General features: G+C 32.3%; 1 protein-coding gene across 1 annotated transcript; it reads right to left on the reverse strand.

Annotated features, from left to right (window-relative positions):
- Positions 1-87: 87 nt before the first annotated feature.
- Positions 88-8,615, reverse strand: LOC106664881 (acyl-CoA synthetase family member 2, mitochondrial). Its single transcript, XM_014390936.2, has 13 exons — positions 8,473-8,615; positions 5,027-5,183; positions 4,733-4,861; positions 4,375-4,598; positions 3,316-3,427; positions 3,163-3,258; positions 2,929-3,077; positions 2,673-2,862; positions 2,506-2,613; positions 1,052-1,200; positions 849-990; positions 680-790; positions 88-600 (listed from the first exon to the last, which is right to left on the reverse strand). Exons 1-13 carry the CDS (start codon positions 8,598-8,600, stop codon positions 466-468), a joined length of 1,830 nt encoding a protein of 609 aa, XP_014246422.2. The 5' UTR covers positions 8,601-8,615; the 3' UTR covers positions 88-465.
- Positions 8,616-16,093: the final 7,478 nt, after the last annotated feature.

The following is a 16,093-nucleotide window of genomic DNA, read 5'->3' on the forward strand; positions in this document are numbered from 1 at the left end:
AGATCTTCCTTTTTATTTTTCTTATTTATAATAATAATAAAAATTATTTTTAAAAAACAGTATGTCAATTAAATTAAAAAACAAATGATGTCACATAATTTATTAAGTTTTAATAAAATACAATTGATTTCAATTATGAATTAAATTTGTTATATTATACACATGTGATATATCTTTTTCAATTTTTAATACATTCAATATAATATGTAAATAAAAACAAATACTGATTGCCTGGAGTAATTTGAATGGATTATCCACTTTGTAAACATTATCACATAGGATCATATATTTTATTGTTTTATGATCTCACTTATAAAAACGTTATTATCTGACCAAACTTTTAATAAATATATAATCTTATGAAATTATATTTTTTAGAAAGAAAAATCTGGAATTTGAACACGCTAAATTGGTTACATTGGTCAAAAAATATATAATTGATTAATTAGGATGTTTAATTATCCCTTATCTTCTCACTTTTTTCTCTGATAATTCCTTATTTATCATATCTTTGAGTTCGTTTTTCTTAATTTTCCCCGAGGCCGTTTTTGGGAAATTGTCGACGAATCGAATGTGCGTTGGAATCTTGTATTTTGCAATCTAAACAAATTGCAAAAGAAAAAAAAAGTAATAGAAAAATCATATTTATTATTTATATTGAATTAATTTAATATTTTACCTTGTCTTTACAGAAGTCTTTCACCTCCTGCACTGTCATCGTGCTGCCACGATGAAGCTGAATACTTGCACAGACATCTTCTCCGAGACGCTCATCGTAACAGCCGTACACCTAATGGAAAATATATATACATACAAAAAAAAATATTGCATCTACAATAAGAATTTACCTGCGCTTCTAGAATTTTAGGGTGTTTCTGAAGGTACTGCTCTATTTCAAGAGGCACTATATTTTCTCCGCTTTTGATTATGATATCTTTAATCCGGCCGACTACTCTCCCGTATCCGTTTTCGGTCAATATCATGAGGTCTCTAAAAAAAATCCAGTATTGTTTATACAAAATATTTAGATCTTCTCCTTGATGTAAATTACCCTGATTTCATCCATCGACAAGGTGTGATGTTTTCTTTGGTTTTCTCCTCGTCCCTCCAGTATCCGAGCATCAAGGAATAGCTACGGAACCAAACTTCGCCTGGGGTTCCAAACGGTACCATCTTACCATTTGAGTCCACAACCTTGACCTACACAAGTAGAGATTGAATTAAATGAGCTTTTAACAGAATGTTGATGTCATTGTGTCATCATTCACTACTGTAAATGCTCAGTGTTTGAGGACCAAATCGCTGTAGGGGACTATTAGGATTACAGAAGGTGTTAAAAAATACGTGCATATATATATATACAAAAGCATAATTTCAACATAAAACTTCATTATTATTGCTTACAACAACTTTAAACCTATTAGAATACATATAAACTGTTAATCTTTCTAGAGTTACATAGAGAGAGAGATAGAGAAAGGTTATGAGAGATCCACTATCTTCCTATTTCTCCTTCGCGCTCTCTCTCTCTCTCTTCTCCACTCTCTTTCTCTCTCTTCCCCTCTCCCTCACTCCCGTCCACCCCCTCTCGTGCTCTCTCCCCTTTCTCACGCTCTCTCTCTCCTGCCCACCCCCTCTCGTGCTCTCTCTCTTCCCCCTCTCCCCTTTCACTCGCTCTCTCTTCTCCACTGTCTTCCCCTCTCACTCTCTCCCGCCCTCCCCCTCTCGCGCTCTCTCTCTCCCCCGCCCTCCCCCTCTTGTGCTCTCTCATTCTCTCTCATTCATTCTTTTCACTCACTCTCTTTTTTCTCTCCCACACTCTTTCTTTCCTTTTTCTATCTATCTACCTCCACCTTTCTTCTCTCTCACTCTCTCTCTCCCTCTCACTCTCTCTCTCCCCCTCTCACTCTCTCTCTCCCCCTCTCACTCTCTCTCTCACTCTCTATTCATTCTTTTCACTCACTCTCTTTTTTCTCTCCCACATTCTTTCTTTCCTTTTTCTATCTATCTACCTCCACCTTTCTTCTCTCTCTCTTTCTCTCTCTCATTCACTCATTCTCTCCCAGTATTTCTTGTAAAACCTCACTCTTGAATTTTTTTTCCAGTTGACATTACTAGAATGTTTGGAGTTCAAAAGTTTGTGGATTAGGGAGAGAGCACTAGTTCAATGTAAAATTAACCTCAACGAAAATATCCTTATGTAACAATGTAAAAAAAAAAAATCATATTTCTAATTTAGCCTTTTTATAAATTATTTAATTTCATGCAATAAAAAAGATTAAAAGACAATAAAATGTATATTTTAAGATTTCTCCTTGAGGTCTGTGGGGCGATAAACCTTAGCTGATAGATAATCAACTTGCAATCAATAAAAAGGGAGATAAACTGTTGGTTTAAATAAATCATCTTTTGTCAGAGAAATAAGCAAGATGAGGCATTGAAAAAAAAAAAAAAAGGCAAAATATCAAAATGTTTACCAGAATACTATAAACATATTTTGAATACCTCAGTGTGTTCTGCCACTTTGCCGACCGTTTCCGTTCTTTGTTCGAATGTGTCATTGTAAGTATTGGTGAACGTTATCGGGCTCATTTCTGACATGCCATAAGCTGACTAAAAATTAAAAAAAAAATTATTTTTTTATTTATTTAATTATTTTTTTATCTATCCACCTGGATGTTTTTTGTATTGAAACAATATGATATATCCTTGAAAAGCTGCGGAGTACAGAGAGCTCCGCCACTCACGGCGACTGAAAAGTTTTTTAAGCCTTTCTGCAAATCGGCGCTGCCTTCCAACATTTCTTTAATGCTTCTGCACACATCAGTGTACATTGTTGGTGTTCCGTATATTGCAGTACACCTGTTGGATTTATTATTATTATTGTTTTTTTATAAAAAAAATTTCTCAGAGAAAGATGGGTTTTACCTTTCTGTTTTAAGAGTCTGTATTGTGTAATTCGCTGAGAAATGTGGACCAGGGAATATTAACGTTGAACCAAAATCAGTTGCTGTGACTACCCCAAGTACAGATCCAAAAACATGGAAAAGAGGAACTTGAAGGCACACTATATGATGCTAAAAGTTGTCATTCAAAATTCACTTACAATTTTATTTAAACAATCAAAGATCTTTAATTAAAAAAAAAAAAACAAAAAAAAACCTGTTCATGAAGTCCGCATCGTTTACCAAAGAAATGAGCATTGTTTACCATACCGAAATGGGTAAGAGTTGCAGCCTTCGGATAGCCTGTTGTGCCCTAAAAAAATAATATTTTATTCGTTATTTCGGTCAATCATTAATGTTACATCATTACCGATGTGTACTGAATATTTCCAGCTTCGTCTGGCTGAATGTTTCTACTGACTTGGTAAAATTGGTCTAAATTATCCGCCAATCCTTCCACATCTTTAAATCTGTAAGTTCCGCTGTAAAAAGGAAATCAAGAAAATTTTGTTACAGTGCATTTTCAAACTTTTTTTTATAGAAAAAAGAATTTCAGTTTTTTCTCTTCTGGATTGTAAATTTAACAAATGCAATGTTTAGTCTTGCAAAACAGTCATCTCTTATCTGAGAACAAAGCTAGATGTAATAATAATAAACACAAGAACAATGGGCAAATTTTTCCTACCATCAAACCTGTTGTTTAACCAAAATTTTGAATATTTCTATTTAAATCATCACAATAGTATGCACTTCAACTGGAAAGTGCATTACCTTTTGATGTAGTTGAGCATTTTCCAAGGTTCCTTTGTTGCTAATTTCTCTAGGTGTTAGTATCACTTTTCCGAAGAGGCTGTGCAAATCTGTATGTCAAATTTGTGCACCTTTTCACGGCTTTTTACATATTTCTTATGCACAGAATTCTATTACATGGATCCTAGCTTGGAAACTTGATGGTGTGGGGCCTAGACCTAGGGTTCCATTATGTTAAAATTTATGCTGTTGGCTCTTGCATACATCTACATACTATAAAAAGCTTTTACATCCTTTCAAACATTTCTTGTTATTTTTATTTGAAAGAGTTTGTCAAGATTTCTTTCAATTATTTTATCAAACTTTTTTTAACCATCTTATTTAACTTTATCCTTTTTAGGATTTTATTATGACTATTTTAGGTCAGATTTTATTTCATTTGTACTAAGAGTCTGTACGCACTTTTTATGTCATCCTCTTGGATGTAAGCTACAGTTGTGATGTCAGCATCACTTTTAGAAATGTCAGGTATCATAAACTTTTACATCTTACAATTATTTTTTATTAAGCTGTATATATATTAAAAATGATCTATTTTGACTAGATGGACAAATATTTAATAATTTTAACATCATTAAATATTAAAATTTTTAGTAATTTAACCATTAGTCGAACTTACGGAAGTTGTTCATCCGAATTGACAATCAAAAATTCGAGTTCGGGCAGTTGAGCTGTTTTCAACTGGCAGGCCGGTGGCGTCTGTGCGATAGAAGGCGAAATTTCAGAAAGCATCTTGTAGAAGTTTTGTGATTTGAAAGACACATCGGTAACGACAGCACGCAGGCCTGCTTTATTAAAAGTATACTTCAGTTCATTCGGCCTGTAGAGAGGATTTATGCCAGCCTAAAATTGCCCACTGTTATTATTTAACAAACAACATATTGGTAAAGAAATGTTATTCTTTAAAAATTTATTTCAGTGTAATTAAATTTGTTTTTTGATTTTTTAAAAATTAGTTATTGAAGTATAATTTTTACCAAAATGAGTCCAGCTTTTGCTGCTGCATGAAGTGTGAGAAACCAATTGATTGAATTCGTCCCCAATGCTCCGATCCTGTCTCCCGGCTTTAATCCCAGCTTCAGAAAGCTTGCTGCTAGTTGATTAGCCTGTGCGTTTAAATGTAAAACATTTTTTTTTAATCTATAAAATATTTTTTTAAATTACATCTAATAACTAAATTAGAATATTTGAAGTCGAAATTAGTTTTATATTGTTCCGATTTGGAATGCATATTTCATAATTTCACAGTTACCACCGTAATTCAGCAGAACCTTGTCTCGCAGCTGAGAATACGTTAAAGTGACATTTTCATGTTTGGACGACACAGCTATCCGGTCCGGCCATTTTTCAGCAGCATTGTCCAATAATTGGCCAATTGTTAACGGCCTCAACGGCTCACTTCCCTCATAATGGTAATATGACAGAGAACTGAAAGTTAAAAAAATTCATTTTTTTATATATGTATCTATGTACACTACGGTGATCAACCATCTTCTAGAATACTATATTTGGCTTGTGGTAAAAGAAACACAGCTGGAAAAAAAATTATTGTCATTTCCAATTGGCATATTTTAAAACAATGGCCAATTGTTCTGAGACAATGATTAATAATTTAATTAAAATAACTTGATACTTTTTATTTAAATACCAAATTTGGTCGATTGTTAATGTTAAAAATTTTAGGTTCATAATCGTGTTGTCTTCATTCAACAGGTTTTTTTTTTTAATGAATTGTAAATTTTAGATTATAATAACTTAGTTCAATTCAGAATGCAATAAATTAAATCATCGAGTGATCAATTTTAAAATATACCACCAAGCAAGCGTAAATAATAAAACAATTCTATTGTCATTTACTGAACTTTTCCTTCTGTGTTTTTAAATTAAAGTACTATGTGTACAATTTTTAATCAAATTACTTTATATTTTTCTATAGAAATAAATAATTTAATTTGTAATTGATAAAACAACACAATAATGTGATTTCTCCTTGTGAAATGTTAGGTGATGAACCTGTAATTTGGTCTTTATCGATCATTTTATTAGGCCTATCCTTGATCTGTCAGATGTAAGCAGTGCATATGAAAATTTAATTTCACATAAATTAAATTTTTGATTTATTGCAGTGTTTATAATTTGTTGGAAAAATTATCATGCAAAAAAATCCACAAAGCTCTGAATTTCTGAATTAATTCTTAATGTAATTACACAATAAATAAATACCTTTGTGTAACTATTTGTATTTATTAAATAATAAATTATATACAAAAATTGGACGGATGGATGGGGGAAAAATATCGCCAAAACACTGAAGAAGGCGAAATGCTTGAATGTGTCTGGTTCAACAAAAATCAGCAAAATAGGCAGACCAAGATAGTTAACTATCAAACAGTAGGTTTATCATCCCACAGACCACGGGAGGAAATCTCACAATATAGAATGAGAGAGGTTGTGAAAAATGTTGCTATTGAGATATTAACGGTTGTTCACCCTTCTGTGCTTACAGTTTACTCCTGTGTACCTATAGCTCTTCATATGGAATTAGGGCTTTTTGGAACTTTAAAGAACTTAAGTGTGCCTTGCAGGATTACTTCTTTGAGCCATGGAATTCCAGTAGATACTTGGAGGACAGTCAGAAGGTTTGTGCGCCATCAAGAGAGGTAGCCTTACAAGCCTTACAAATTATTATGGATACCCTGTAGTCTTTTTAATGTCTATTGCACAAGTGAGATTCCAAGGTGGGCACGCATAGAGCATTGGTCAGACTGTTTCAGAGATTTTATTATTTACACTTAACTTTGATCCCCTAGTGAAAAGAGAGTTTTAATCGCTAGTTTACCTTTTTAATTTTTAGTTTTTTAAAGAGATCTGTAAAATTAAGTTTGCTATCTAGCAGAACACCAAGGTATTTTAGCTTATTGGTTCATGGAATGGTAGTATCCCATATAGTTATCTGTTTATTGAGGAGTGGCATTCTTTTGTAAAAGGATAGCCTTGATTTTCATTGTTAATTTCCACCTATTACAGAATTCAATTTTTTTTAGTACAAGGTTTAATTGCTTTACAATAGAGCTTAGTCTCCAGGACATATAATAAAACATCGTCAGCGTAAAGGGCCAATTAGCACAAGTAATTTAACAACTTATTCAATTTTCATTTTATGGCAGGATTCAGATGTTTTGTATTTGCCACAGCTCTTTTAAGCCAGAAATATGGAATAATGAAGAAATTATCTTAAGCGATAAATGATAAGGGGCTTCATTGCGTAATCTAATTGTACAAGCTTAATTTCTAACAATTCACTTTTGTCGTTCACTCGTTTTGTCAAAAGCGTCGAATTTATATTTTAAATATCTTTTTTTATTTTATATATTTGAAATTTTCTAATGCGCCTGATTCGGTCTGATTAGATAAAACGTTTGCCCTGTGGAAAACATCTGCTATGATTTATGGGAGATAAGTCCAATCTAGATGGTCACAATTAACATTTTTTTTCTTTCACAATTTTTGGAAGCAATTTTGAAGATCTGACCTGCTTCCTATCCAGAAACATAGAAGATCAGTTACAGACTGTTAAATTAGAATATTATTATTATTTTATTTCAATTAATTATTCCTTTTTATCTTAGGCCGATAATTAATATTGTCAATTAGGACCTCTAAACATGTATGGATTATTATTTTATTTCATTTATTTTTTAATTCTTTTTGCAATAAAGATTAATTTAGTGACAAATTGATTTTTATTTAGAGAAAAGTTACTCACTACTAATTTTAAACTTTTTCTAAAGCTAATTTTGTAACAATAACTAAGTTACTTAATTATTTAAAAATTGCAATTTGGTCATTCCATTTTTATTGCAAATAAATTAATTAAAAATAAATATTTTTTACTGGCTTAAAACGTCATTTTTTAATCAAAAACGGAAATTTAATTTTTATTGAGATTCAAGCTGAACAAGGTTTTCTATTTATATAGATTTTATAGATAGGTTTTCTATTTATTATATTTGTATAATATTTATACTTATATTTGTTTTAGCGTATTTTTTTTTATTTTTACAATCAATGCACAGCTTTTGATATTTGGTCAAAGTGATGAAAAGTGTAAAGTTCTAGGGCTTCACGTGTTGTTGTATCAAAAAATGAGTTGTTTTCGGAAAAATAAATTTATTTCCGAATGTATCCATGTATAATCTGAACATTTATAGATTTTCCTTAAAGTATTAACAGACCTTGTGATCTTTTTTGCCCTTATTTTTAACCTATTTCAATCATTTATTGTTCCTCTCGTTTGACAGTTGAAAAATTGACTATTTCAGTTGGGTTCTTTACTATTAAAACGTTATTTTTACCTATAGTTATTTACTATGTACATAAATAGAAAAGAGTAAATTCTCGACGAAAGTTTTTCTTTACTTTACTGTTTAAAAATTATAGATATTTTCAATCAAAGGGCCTATTTTTATTATGCAAAATTACTAAAATAAACGTTATTGATAATAAATAATCTGCAGGAACCATCTATACACGTAGAAACCCAATAAAATCTATGTATCAAATTTGGTTTCGGATATGTTTTAAAATCGGATAAATTGCAGTTTTCAAACGTTCAAAATTAATAATAAACAATTGTTTTTAATCCTTAATGTTTTTAACTGTTTTCTTGTTAATTTTTAAAAGAAAAATCGGCACTAAAAAATTTTTTTAGACGCACCTGAAGCACCTTCTTGTAAAGGTGACGATGGCCGTGAAAGAGCTTCGAATTTGCTTGACCATCGCCTCGTCCAGTCTCGCTGTGAATCGGATTCTTTCTGGCCTGCGAGACCGAATGACTGCATTCATCCCCTCCACAAATAATGACTGCTAATTCATGAATTAAAATTCATGTGATATCGCAGTACGAGAAGAAAACGAAGTAGAAGAAAAAAAGAGTGCACGGATTTGCCAGAAGGATAAAGAATCTCGTTGGCCTACAATTAATAAAAAAGGCTTAAAATCCATGGAACTTTTTTTTTTCTTAAATGAAAATGTCTTCTTGCTCGTTGATTCTTGGCGATTCATTACTAAAATAAAAGATGAAATATGGCCCAGGATGGGCATAATCGTTATTTTCTTCTTAATATAATCAGACAATTTATTCGATTCCATTTTATAATCAACTAAGCAATAAACATTCATTTGTAATATCGGAAATATCGAGCACTCTGTCGTAGCATAAACGAAGTCTGGTGGGTGAATGTGATTTATTAGCGTGAATGGAGTGGCATATCTCCAATTACCCGGAGGAATATCGAGTACTCTAGCAGAGTTTGAAAACACGTGTGAATGCACCCTATTTATGTGAACGATTTCTCCCTTGGAATATCGACTTTTCCCGTGTAATGTGATTGATTGTGTTGCACTGTATTAGCGAGAATGTTAGAGATGGGAGACTTATCCCCCAATTAGCCCGATGGATATCGAGTACTCTGGGGTAGTATGAATGAAGACGTGTGAATGAAATTTATTAGCGTGAATGGACGCTCTCATTTGCTACCATGGAATATCGTCTTTTCTTGGATAGTGTGATCGAATGTGTGATGCAATGTATTAGCGTGAATATTAGGCTTATCTCCAATTTCGCCGAGGAATATCGAGTTTGAACAAATGTGTGAATGTAATTTATTTCTGTGAATAAAGGGTCTTATCTTCATTTTCTCCTTGGAATATCAACTTCTCATGGGTAGTGTGATGCAATTTATTAGCGTGACTATAGAGATTTGTCTCCAATCAGCTCGAGACTCCAATAATATCGAGTACTCAGGGGTAATATGAACGAAGTTGGGTATGTGATTGTAATTTATTAGCGTGAATGGGGAGCGTATCTCCAATTACCCAGAGAAAAATCGAATATTCTGGGGGAGTTGAATAAACGTGTGAATGTAATTCATTAGTGTCAATGAATGGGGCTTATCTTCACTTTCTCCCTGAATATCGACTTCTCTTGGCTACCCAAGAGTGTGTGTTGGAATGTGTGATGCAATTTATTAGCGTGAATATAGAGGCTTATCTCCAATTACGCCGAGGAATATCGAGTACTCTGGGGTAGTATGAATGTAATTTGTTAGTGTGAATGAAGGGGCTTATCTTCATTTCTCCCTAAATATCGATTTCTCTTGGCTACCCAAGAGTGAGTGACGGAATGTGTGATGCAATTTATTAGCGTGAATATAGACGCTTATCTCCAATTAGCCCGAGGAATATCGAGTACTCTGTGGTAGTATGAATCTAATTTGTTAGTGTGAATGAATGAGCTTATCCCCAATTACCACAGATGAAAAAAAATAATCGTAAGAAATAAGAAAAAGTTGAAAAAATGGAATTAAGCCCAAAGCTGAATGAGTGAAATACAGGGTGAATTGCTACTCGTGCTACAAACTTCTCCAGTAGATTCTTCACCCTAAAATGAACAAAAAAGTTCATATTGTCCATGGTCCGATTCTCNGACCATGGACAATATGAACTTTTTTGTTCATTTTAGGGTGAAGAATCTACTGGAGAAGTTTGTAGCACGAGTAGCAATTCACCCTGTATATAAGTAGATAAAGTGAGTGTGATTGAAAGAGGAGGGCTAGCAAAAGTAAAAGAATGAGTGAGCATGAGAAAGAGAGAGAGAAAGAGAAAGAGAGAGAGAGGGAGTGAGAGAGAGAGGCAGACAAGTACAAAAGTAAGTAGTAGCAAAAGTACAAAAAAAAGGGTGGAAGAGAGAGGGAGCGTTAAACTGAGTGAAACAGAAGGGGAGGGAAAGGGAGGAAAGACTTACTGAGTGAGAAAGAGATGGGAAAACAGTGAATACAGTATGATATAAAGAAAATACACTGTAAAATGAAGGTAAAGAGAAAAGAAAAAGGCACAAAAAGGGAAAAATTATCAGACAAACCGAGAGAGAGAGAGAGAGAGAGAGAGAGAGAGAGAGAGAGAGAGTGAGAGAGAGAGAGAGAATGAGAGAGATGGTTACCGTTACATCTGAAAACATCATAAGTTGGCTGGAGAAAAGTAAAAGAAATCAGTTGATTTAAAACGCGATAAAAATAAGAAAAGAGATGCAAATCTGAGAAAGAGAGGGCTGGCGATGATTAATGGCAGTTTGCCGGCTCTAAAACTAAAAAAATTATTAATACATATTTATACAATTTTTACCTTTCTCCTAAACACAAACATTTTTCCATGAGGATTTCTTTGCGAAATTTTATATTCGATGCGAGGATATTTCTAAAAGTTGCGTTTTTTTTTTTTTTAATTATATAATACTCTATAATTATATATCATCTTGGAAGGAAATTAAATACAAAAAAAGGGTCAAGTCAAACAAGCCTGCAGGATGTTTACAAGGTTTGATCCACCAAGGACAATAAACTATTCGTTTCCTTGGGGGAAAATTTACAATGCAAAATTAAATAAGGACGAGTAGAAGATATACGCAGGTTGTTCCACGTAAACAAATATATTTAATATAAAATTTAACTCCCAGAAGAGAACTTGTAAAAGTTTCAAAACATGACTTTTTCGTTTATATACTTTATCTGCCGGCTTTCCAGTATTTTTGTAAACCTATTTATATCGTATGTTTTTTATTTTTATTTTAATTTTTTTTCTGTAGGTTTTTGCTGTATTTCTCAATCTAACACCCCGCCAATTGGCAATCTTCGGCGACTTGCTGAATTGACCTGATTTAAGATAATACAATCGTTTGAACTATTTTTTTGAACTATTAAAAAATGTATACATCTTTATGCGATAATTTTTATTATATAAAGAATTATTCGGCAGTTTTCTTCTATTTCATTGCGAATCCTTTTTAGTTCAATGTAGAGTTCAAATCTTCTTTAAGGTCTTTACTAGGTGAAAGAAAGACAAAAGTGTTGGGATCTCCAAGCTTTCGGCAACATTATGTTGCCATCATCAGGGCCTATTTACTAAGAAAAAATATACATAAATAATATAAATTATTGTTTTAATTGTTGATTGTTAAATTTATAATAATTATGTATATGTTTTCTTAATAAATAGGCCCTGATGATGGCAACATAATGTTGCCGAAAGCTTGGTGATCCCAACACTTTTGTCTTTCTTTCACCTAGTAAAGACCTTAAAGAAGATTTGAACTCTACATTGATTATCTGCAGGTCGATCTACAAACATCATTTCCTTTTTAGTTCTTATAGGCAGAAAAGAAAATTCCTGAGAATTTTGTTCCATTTCTTACATTAAAATTTATCCTTTAAGATTCAAATTAATAGGCAAAATTGTCAAAACAGCTGAATGTGGCGATGTCCGGGAAAGGGTGACTCGACCTGCTTATAACCCTGACAATCATTGAACATGACTAACTCTATTTTTCCGCCTGTAAACTGGCCAATTTAAAAACCAATGGACGTTAGGAACTTTAAGAAAACGAAAAAATCTCCTGATTAAAAAAAAGTGGATAAGCAGACTAAAATGAAATTTTGTTTTGTTATTTTTCTTGTTGAATTTTTCTAATGTTTAATAGTCAAAGATACAATGTTCAAATGTGAAATTTTAGCTTTTTGTTACATCATTGTTGATATGTAAATGATTCAAATAAATAGGCAAACATTTACCTAAAGTTTATAATTGTATGTGTTCGATGTTAATTATATTAAAAAATTATAAATTTATTTATGCTGAAATTTAAAAAAAAAGTTATCCAGGGTTTTAAAATGTTTTTTTAAAAATCCAAAGGAATTTATTTTTCTCTGCAATTGGGTCAATAATGTCTGTCGGTGAAAAAAGGCGCTCTCCGGGGGGGGGGGATCCGTGGTATTCGAAAGATTCCAACAACTCGCTTTGCCGGGATCCTGAGGAACAGGACCGCTGGAAAAGCAAGGAGCTACCACATTCCAGTCACAGATGGACTGCCATCTGTGACCGGGCACCCAAACCAGTTTTACCCGGTCAAATTTAACTTTTTGTAAAAATATTTAAGTCTTTTATTATAGAAATCCTTACCTACAACTCATAAAAGTACATAAACTGATTAGAAAAAGTTTCTGTATTTCATCAATCAACTTGCTTTTTTTTTCTAAAATCTGAAAGATCTCACTCTTTGTATAATTATTATTCAAAAAGTGAGTACAAATACTTTGATTGAATCTAAAATTTTTAGCATTGTATAAATTCATTTTTTTTCAAAACATGTATTTGTAAAATTTAAACAATGTTTATAAATCCCAGGCCCTGAAGATGATCTCAGTAAAGATCGAAACGTTGGCACGATAAAGAAAATGTTTTTTTAAACCTACGTCAAACCAGACCGCATGTCACGATCTCCAAATAATAATTTCTCAAAAACTCTGTTTCACACCTAGATTAAAATGGCAACTTTATCTAAACAAGCTTTCAAAGACGCCCTGTAAAAGAGAGACAAAAGTACAGAAAGAAAAACATAAATACACTTTTGGTATAAATTTAAAAGTAATGGAGCCAAATATTAACTATTTATAATATATAGTTTATTCCCAAATTCCTTATCCAAATGCTCCAATCATATCCCAAGCCTTCTATGCTCCTCTAAGACTTCAGTCTTATCCTTCAGAGTTTCAGGGTCGACTATGGAATTTGCTTCTCTGGGAAGTATGTTCTGCTTCCTAGCTGGCTTTTTTAGATCCAGACATTAGATTTTATAAACGACATGAAGCATCACCTTTTCTTTCCTCTTCTTTTTCTTTTTCCTGTTCCTTTTTATCGTTTTTCTCTTTCTGCTTTTCTTTCGTAATGTGGTTTCATCATTCAACTATAACTAATTAATATTTTAAAGGATATATTATTGCCATTATTGTTTTGTATATTTTATTAAATGTTTTATTATTATTGCTATTATCATTATTTTACTATGTTTGTAAAGCTACGATTATTTCTACTATATGTACATGTAATGGGCTTAGTCCTATTTGTGCCTTTAAAATAAATATATTTATTTTTTTTTAGTTTTGTAATATACTCATTTTTTATGATGTCTCTGAAAATATTTAACCTCACTAGTTGGCAGATGGTTTGATTAATGTATTTTAAATAAAAAAATGATTAATTATGTGCTGTCATCTTTTTATCTTTTGGTCAACCTTTTGTCAACCTTGTTTTGATTTGTCAGGCATATCTTGGCCTTTCAACTTCATTAGTGGTGGATTAAGTGCCTCAACCTGCTTATACACCTGACAATCACTGAACATGGCTAAGTATTCTTCTACAGCCTTACAGGCCTACATAAAAACAATAGATATTAAAATTTGAAATTAAAATTGGTATCACATACAATTCTCTGGTGAAACGCAAAAGTCCTCTTGATTTTTCTTATTGACACGATAACTAATCACAATCCCCAAACATTGAACATTTCAAATCAACTGTAGATTTTTTAAAACATAAAATTTTTGTACTATTAAAAATGACCAAATGCATTATTCAATGAGAAGTGTGAAAAATGTATTCACTGTAAAGTTCGAAAACATTCTGTATGTGATGTCCATGAGAAATAAAATTTAAGATTTTTTATTAAGACTTTTCTATGCCGGGTTAAGTAGCAAGAAGTCAAAGTGGGCCAATTTTCTAAAGATCATTAGTTAAGTATTGTTCATATTTTTTAACATGCTCTAGTGTAACTTATTTTAATCACTGCATTCAATAAAAGTGATCTTAAATTATCCTTATTCAGCATCAAACTACTTGTTCATCATTTCACTCTGTTATCCACCCACTAACTCCATTCTGTTGATTAACCATTATCATCTCTTATCCACTAATTTCATTCATTCAACAATCACTTTATCCACTCATTTCAATTATCCAACAGTTCCCTTATCCACTAATATCATTCATTCAACTATACTCTTATCCACTAATTTCAACCATTCTCTTATCCATTAACTTCATTCTTTTTTTTTAACCAGCCCCATATCCACTAATTTCATTCATTCAACAATTCCCTTACTTACTTATTTAATTTATTCACCCACTCCCTTATCCACTAATTTCATTCATTCAACAAGTCCTTTACTTATTTCGTTTATTCACCCATTCCCTTACCCACTCATTTCAATCATTCAACCATTCCCTTATCCACTAATTCCATTCAATCAATCATTCCCTTATCCACTAATTTCAATCATCCAACAGTTCCCTTACCCACAATTTCACTCATTCAACCATTCCCTTAACCATTAACTTCATTCTATTAACCAGTCCCGTATCCACTAATTTCATTCATTCACTCATTCCCTTATCCACTAATTTCACTCATTCAACCATTCCCTTATCCACTAACTTCATTCATTCATTCAACAATTACTTTACCCACTCATTTCAATCATCCAACAGTTCGCTTATCCACTAATATCATTCATTCAACTATACTCTTTCCCACTAATTTCAACCATTCTCTTATCCATTAACTTCATACTTGTTTTTTAACCAGCCCCATATCCACTAATTTCATTCATTCAACAATTCCCTTACTTACTTATTTAATTTATTCACCCACTCCCTTATCCACTAATAACATTCATTCAACTATACTCTTATCCACTAATTTCAACCATTCTTTTATCCATTAACTTCATTCTTTTTTTTTAACCAGCCGCATATCCACTAATTTCATTCATTCAACAAGTCCCTTGCTTATTTCGTTTATTCACCCATTCCCTTACCCACTCATTTCAATCATTCAACAATTACCTTACCCACTCATTTCAATCATCCAGTAGTTCCCTTATCAGTTTCATTCCTTCAACTATTCCCTTATCCACTAATTTCATTCAGTCAATCATTCCCGTATCCACTAATTTCATTCTATTAGCCAGTCCCGTATCCACTAATTTCATTCATTCACTCATTCCCTTATCCTCTAATTTCATTCATTCAACCATTCCCTTATCCACTAACTTCATTCTATTAACCAGTCCTGTATCCACTAATTTCATTCAACTTTTCTCATCTACTCTCTTCATTCTTACATATTCATTCTGTCTCTCCACTCAATTTATTCACCACTCTTCAATCTCATTCATTCCACTTTTTTTTAAAACAACAAATAATGATTCATCCCACCTACTTCATTCATTAATTTCATTCTGTCTTAAGCATTACATTGATTCCACTTTCTTCAATCTTTCCAACTCCTTTCATTGCACTTAGTCTATCCATTTGCTCTTTCAGTAATTTATGTTACTCCCTCATTGATCACTTTATTCAGTTTTATGCAACAATACAATCCAAGCAATGAATAGCGTATTCGCTCACTTGTTCCACTCTATTCATCGCTTCACTCAGTCTATCCACTC

Source organism: Cimex lectularius, unplaced genomic scaffold (assembly GCF_000648675.2).
Source record: "Cimex lectularius strain Harlan isolate CLEC.00 unplaced genomic scaffold, Clec_2.1 scaffold137, whole genome shotgun sequence".
NCBI lineage: Eukaryota > Metazoa > Arthropoda > Insecta > Hemiptera > Cimicidae > Cimex > Cimex lectularius.